Here is a 6,584-nt window from a genome sequence, read left to right on the forward strand (position 1 = left end):
CTGTAGTGTGCTTGACGGCTGTAGTGTGTAGTGCACGTCTGTAGCGTGTAGTGCATGTCTGTAGTGTGCATAATGGCTGTAGCGTGTAGTGCACGTCTGTAGTGTGCTTGACGGCTGTAGTGTGTAGTGCACGTTTGTAGCGTGTAGTGCATGTCTGTAGTGTGCATGATTGCTGTAGCGTGTAGTGCACATCTGTAGTGTGCTTGACGGCTGTAGTGTGTAGTGCACGTCTGTAGTGTGCTTGACGGCTGTAGTGTGTAGTGCACGTCTGTAGTGTGCTTGACGGCTGTAGTGTGTAGTGCAGGTCTGTAGCGTGTAGTGCATGTCTGTAGTGTGCATAATGGCTGTAGCGTGTAGTGCACGTCTGTAGTGTGCTTGACGGCTGTAGTGTGCATGACGGCTGTAGTGTGTAGTGCACGTCTGTAGTGTGCTTGACGTCTGTAGTGTATAGTGCACATCTGTAGTGTGTAGTGCACGTCTGTTGTGTGCTTGACGGCTGTAGTGTGTAGTGCACGTCTGTTGTGTGTAGTGCACGTCTGTAGTATAGTGCACGTCTGTAGTGTGCTTGACGTCTGTAGTGTGTAGTGCACGTCTGTAGTGTGCTTGACTCCTGTAGTGAGGGTTTCAGGATCGAGATTGAGGGTTCGTTCTCAGATCAGATCAGGAAGCTTTAGAAAAGCGACTCACAAATCCAGTTTGTCATTTTTGGTATCGACTTCTGACTTTTCTAGTCAGTACAAAATTTCCTTATGCTTAACTGGCTTGTTTTTAAAACATAAATCTCTAGTGGGGAAGTACAATTAATTGGAAAATTATCATAATGATTCATTTCATTTCAGTCTACTCCTGTTGTGTCGGATGTCTCTGTTTACGGTATGTTAAGCATTGTATGTGAGCGATCATGAATGACTGATGGAAATTCACTGGTCAAAATATGTAAGATCATCTTACAAACATCCCATAATAACTCTTCTTCTGCTGCTGCTGTATTCTCTCACGTCAGCGCTCGGTTCTCGTCTGGAGTCAGTGTCGTTTACTTCCTCTCTTCATGTTTGACTGACAGCACTCGTCAGTCCGTCTGATCATCTCTCACTTCCCATAATCCCTTTCTCCTGTCAGGCATCGCCATCAAAGAGTCTGCGAAGGTGGGAGATCAGGCCCAGCGGAGGATGATGAAGGGCGTGGATGACCTGGACTTCTTCATCGGAGACGAAGCCATCGAAAAACCCAATTACGCCACCAAAGTGAGTGAGCCGTCAGTGCCGCTTCGATGCTGGGAAATAACCCTTCTTTGTTTGTAGTTATGTACGCGGCTGTGCGCAGGCTCTGCTGTCAGGTGTGTGTCACAGCAGCACTGACGATCTTGTGGTTAGTGTCGCTCTGTGTGTTTTCATTGGCAGAGTGAAAATCACTTTTCTTTCCATAATGTGAGAAATATCAATCGAAATGTCACATGAACATCATCTTTGTAGAACTACATTACAGGAGTAGTTCAGCCAAAAACAAAACTTTGCTGTAAATCTACTCACCCTCAGTTCATCAGAGATCAGGATTAGTTTGTTTCTTTGTCAGGTTTGGAGAAATGTAGCACTGCATCAGTGTCTCAGCAATGGATGCTCTGCAGTGAATGGGTGCCGTCAGAATGAGAGTCCAAACAGCTGATAAAAACATCACAATAATCCACAGCACTCCAGTCCATCAGTGAACATCTGGAGAAGACAAAAGCTGAAACACATCCAGCATTAAGACGTTTTTAACTGGATTACCGCTGAGCAAGTGATGTCATGTTAAATTTCTCAAATCTGATGGAGAAACAAACTCCTCCTAATCTAGGATGATCTGAGGGGGAGCACATTGTCATTTTTGGGTGAACTGTTGCTTTAATCAATCTGACACAATCTGATTACCTGCCTGATGATGAAGGGCTCTCCGCTCGTCCTTCATCATCATCATCAGATTGCGTCTCTGTCAGAAAGCGTGTGTGTCCGTGATCTCTGAGCGTGTCTGTCTCCGCAGTGGCCCATTCGGCACGGGATCGTGGAGGACTGGGATCTGATGGAGAGGTTTATGGAGCAGGTGATCTTCAAATACCTGAGAGCCGAACCTGAGGACCATTACTTCCTGCTGGTGAGGAAACGCTCACCTAAACGCTTGCCCTCATGTCATGGTCTTGTATTTAACGTCTGTCCTTCAGCTGAGACCTGAAGTAATGGGTTGAGTGATTACTGCAGTCGACTAACTCTACGCATCACGTCCTGTGCTGTTTGTTTCTCTGCTGCAGACCGAACCTCCTCTAAACACACCGGAGAACCGCGAGTACACAGCTGAGATCATGTTTGAGTCCTTTAACGTGCCGGGGCTGTACATCGCTGTGCAGGTACACACACACACACACACACACACACACACTGGCTCTCAGTGCTGATGCGTTTGGCTGATCTGTGTGTGTTTGTCAGGCTGTTCTGGCTCTGGCGGCGTCATGGACGTCTCGACAGGTCGGTGAGAGGACGCTCACGGGAACCGTCATCGACAGCGGAGACGGAGTTACTCACGTCATTCCAGTGGTACAACACACACTCTCTCTCTCTCTCGCACGCGCACACACACACACACACACTCACACACTCACACACACTCATTACAAAACAGATTGATTCTGTTCTCTTGAACACCAAATTCCATCAGGTTTTACGGGATTGTTGTGGAAATGTCAGTCCTGAAAGCTGGAATGTCGTTAATGCAGAAACTATCTGATTCTGACACTCGCTTGTCGTGGAGAAGAAAGTCAAACAATATGTTTTCAAACAGCCATTCGTATTCAGACCAAATACTTAATAATTATTTATTTGGTTTTCGGCTGATGCACTTCTGTCGTGTCTGATCACAGCAGTGTGTTCTGATGCTGTCGATCTCTGGCTCACGGCCACTTCCCTGCAGAATAACACAGAACAGGAAGTGACCTTGAGCGTTCTCACTGAGAGTCTGCTGCTGTGATTGGTTTGACAGGCGGAGGGGTACGTGATCGGCAGCTGCATTAAACACATTCCCATCGCAGGCCGGGACATCACGTACTTCACACAGCAGCTGCTGAGAGAGCGAGAGGTGGGTATCCCACCGGAGCAGTCACTGGAGACCGCCAAGGCTGTCAAGGTGAGTGTGTGAGCGTGTGTGTGTGTGTGCATGCGTTCGTGTGTGTGTGTGTGTGTGTGTGAGTGAGTGTGTGTGAGTGCGTGAGTGTGCGTGCGTGAGTCTGTGAGTGCGTGCGCTTGTGTGTGAGTGATGGAGCGCATGAGCGTCTCGTCCTCCAGACTCTGAGCGTCCACTCGTCTGTCTGCTGCAGGAGCGCTTCAGTTACGTCTGTCCCGATCTGGTGAAGGAGTTTAACAAGTACGATACAGACGGATCCAAATGGATCAAGCAGTACACTGGCATCAACGCCATCAGCAAGAAAGAGTTCACCATCGATGTGGGATACGAGCGCTTCCTGGGACCCGAAATCTTCTTCCACCCTGAGGTTTGGACAGGCACACATTTCTTTTATTGCTGTTATATCAAGACAATTACAGTAATAACAGGCAAAAATAAACCCTACAGGAAAATAATAAATACTGTATCGATCAATCTCTAATTTAGTCTCTGTTGATGTATTAGCAAACAAACCAATTTCAAGACATGTCTAGAAGGAAACTTCATATATTGAAGAAAACAAGTATTTTAAACTCGTTTTGCTGATTTGCAGTATTAAGTCCTTGTTAAAAATAAAATAATCTGGGATTCATGGTTTGTTCTGAAGGAATGAACAGTACACACACTCTCGGTCTCACACTCGCACACACTCTCATACTCACACACACTCACTTGCGCACTCGCACACACTAACTCACAGACACACACGCACGCTCACACTCTCACACACACGCACGCTCACACTCTCACACACGCTCACACACACGCACGCTCACACTCGCACACACTCTCATACTCACGCACGCACGCTCACACACACGCACGCTCACACTCTCGCACGCTCACACTCTCACACACACGCACGCTCACACTCTCACACACGCACGCTCACACTCTCACACACGCACGCTCACACTCACTCTCACGCACGCTCACACTCACTCTCACTCACACACACACTCACTCTCACTCACTCACACACACACTCACTCACACGCTCACTCTCACACACGCACACGCACACACTCACTCTCACGCACGCACGCACACACTAACTCTCACGCACACACTCACTCACACACGCTCACACACGCACGCTCACACTCACACACACACGCACGCTCACACACTCACACTCACTCACACACGCACGCTCACACTCACTCTCACACACGCACGCTCACACACGCACGCTCACTCTCACGCACACACGCACGCTCACACTCACTCACAAACACACGCACGCTCACACACGCACGCTCACACACGCACGCTCACTCTCACGCACACACGCATGCTCACACTCGCACGCACGCACGCTCACACTCACTCACACGCACACTCACTCACGCTCGCTCACTCACACGCTCACTCACTCGCTCACTCACTCACACGCTCACACGCACGCTCACAGACTCGCTCACACACACTCACGCACTCTCTCACGCACAGACACACTCACACTCATTCACACTCACTCACTCACTCACACACACATCAGCGTCTCACACTCTGTTTCCTCTCAGTTTGCTAACCCGGACTTCACTCAGCCCATCTCTGAGGTTGTGGACGAGGTTATTCAGAACTGCCCGATCGATGTGCGCCGTCCGCTCTATAAGGTCAGTAGCGTCGGTCACGGTCAGATGCGGCTGATGGTTCAGTGGTGTGAACTCGTGTGCTCTTTCACAGAACATCGTGCTGTCGGGCGGCTCCACCATGTTCCGTGACTTCGGCCGGCGTATGCAGAGAGACCTGAAGAGAACAGTGGACGCGCGTCTGAAGCTCAGCGAGGAGCTCAGCGGAGGGAAACTCAAGGTCACATTCACAGCAGATCTACAGCAGCGTCTGTGTGAGAAATAAATACTCAATATCTGCATCTCTTCTTCTCTCACAGCCTAAACCCATCGACGTTCAGGTCGTCACCCATCACATGCAGCGCTACGCCGTGTGGTTCGGAGGATCCATGCTGGCGTCAACCGTGAGTCACACACACACACGCTCGCTCACTTACGCACTCACACACACACACACTGCAACATTCCTCTTTAAAGGGCTCACATTTTAAATTAATCACTGCAGATTACAGTTCACTGTGAAAACGTCCTGTGATGTTCCAGAAGGAGTGTTCGCTGCTGCTCGTTCACTCGTAAAGAGATGTTTGTATGATTGAATTGAACGAGTCGGAGAGAAACTGAAACGATCACGAATCCTCAGTTCAGATCCGCCGTCTGCTGGCCTTTGTGAGCTGAAGCGTTTGCTGCCGTGAATTATAATCAATTAAAGTGTCCTGTCCGTAAATCACTGTTCACCGGAGCGTCTTGATGAATCTGCGCCGTGAGAATTCGATTACACTGAAGTTCACTAATGACTGTCATTACCTTCACACTGCGGGATGTTTGAAACACTTCTGTGACGTTGTGTGTGTTTGTTTGTTTCTCTTTAGCCGGAGTTTTACCAAGTGTGTCACACCAAGAAGGACTATGAGGAGATCGGGCCGAGCATCTGCCGCCACAACCCTGTGTTCGGTGTCATGTCCTAAACACACACACACACACACACACACACACGAGCGCGTATGGGATGGTAGGGTGCAGAAATGAGAAATGTGTTTTCTATTGTTGGTCCGACAGACTGGTTCACCACGACTGCTGGCACATACGACAGGTTTCTTGAGTTTTTGTTGAGTTTATCCCAGTGTAAGCAACCGAAAGCGCTTCAGTCTGTGTCGTGTGAGTGTGTGACGCGTGTAACTGAACTCGATCATGAGATTTATAATGAAACTGGAACGGCGTCATTGAGGTGTAAACAATCACATGTTGAACTGTGTTCGGCTCCATCCTCTTCTTTATTTTAATGTTTTATGACCCGAACCCCTATCACATTAAAGCAAGTGTTTCTGCTCTACTTTGATATTTCCTTTCCATCTCTCAAATTTGTGACTAAAAGAAAACTGTTTAAAAAATCCCATATACTGGATTTTCTGTCTGTCTTTTTCTTCATGGCATTTTAGATACTCAATTGCTTTTACCTTCAGATGTCATTTATTCCTAATCGCAGACGGTCATATGAACATGTGCTTGAGCAGAATCAGTATTAGCAGAAGCTCGTTTTGATAAAGGCAGACACACCGGTGGGATTTGTAAGTGTAATGGTGAAACATTCCAATAAAAGCTCATGGTTTCTAATGAAGGCGTGTTTGTGTCTGTCTAATGAGCGTGATGCGGATTTCAGGAGCATCTGGTAGATCTCTGGGTTTGGTATCAAAGGGTTGGATCCTGTGATCGCACAGTTAGTGTTGCATTTCTCCATCAGGAGTGAAAAAACAATCCCGTTGAAGTTCCCGGTTCATACACATCATTGCGATTTTAAATGAGAATTACTAAACATGGAGTAATTTC

At 47.9% G+C, this 6,584-nt stretch overlaps 1 protein-coding gene across 1 annotated transcript in view; it reads left to right on the forward strand.

Moving 5' to 3' along the window:
* actr3 (actin related protein 3) overlaps window positions 1-6,371 on the forward strand; it is an 11,474-nt gene extending 5,103 nt beyond the window's left edge. Inside the window, exons 3-12 of the mRNA XM_016255019.1 lie at window positions 1,120-1,244; window positions 2,017-2,127; window positions 2,282-2,377; window positions 2,457-2,564; window positions 3,007-3,150; window positions 3,341-3,514; window positions 4,713-4,805; window positions 4,876-5,001; window positions 5,081-5,164; window positions 5,630-6,371. Coding sequence (XP_016110505.1) covers window positions 1,120-1,244; window positions 2,017-2,127; window positions 2,282-2,377; window positions 2,457-2,564; window positions 3,007-3,150; window positions 3,341-3,514; window positions 4,713-4,805; window positions 4,876-5,001; window positions 5,081-5,164; window positions 5,630-5,725 — 1,157 coding nt within the window. The 3' untranslated portion in view covers window positions 5,726-6,371. The remainder of the gene's footprint in view (window positions 1-1,119; window positions 1,245-2,016; window positions 2,128-2,281; window positions 2,378-2,456; window positions 2,565-3,006; window positions 3,151-3,340; window positions 3,515-4,712; window positions 4,806-4,875; window positions 5,002-5,080; window positions 5,165-5,629) is intronic.
* Window positions 6,372-6,584: the final 213 nt, after the last annotated feature.

Source organism: Sinocyclocheilus grahami, unplaced genomic scaffold (assembly GCF_001515645.1).
Source record: "Sinocyclocheilus grahami isolate Dianchi unplaced genomic scaffold, SAMN03320097.WGS_v1.1 scaffold1303.1, whole genome shotgun sequence".
NCBI lineage: Eukaryota > Metazoa > Chordata > Actinopteri > Cypriniformes > Cyprinidae > Sinocyclocheilus > Sinocyclocheilus grahami.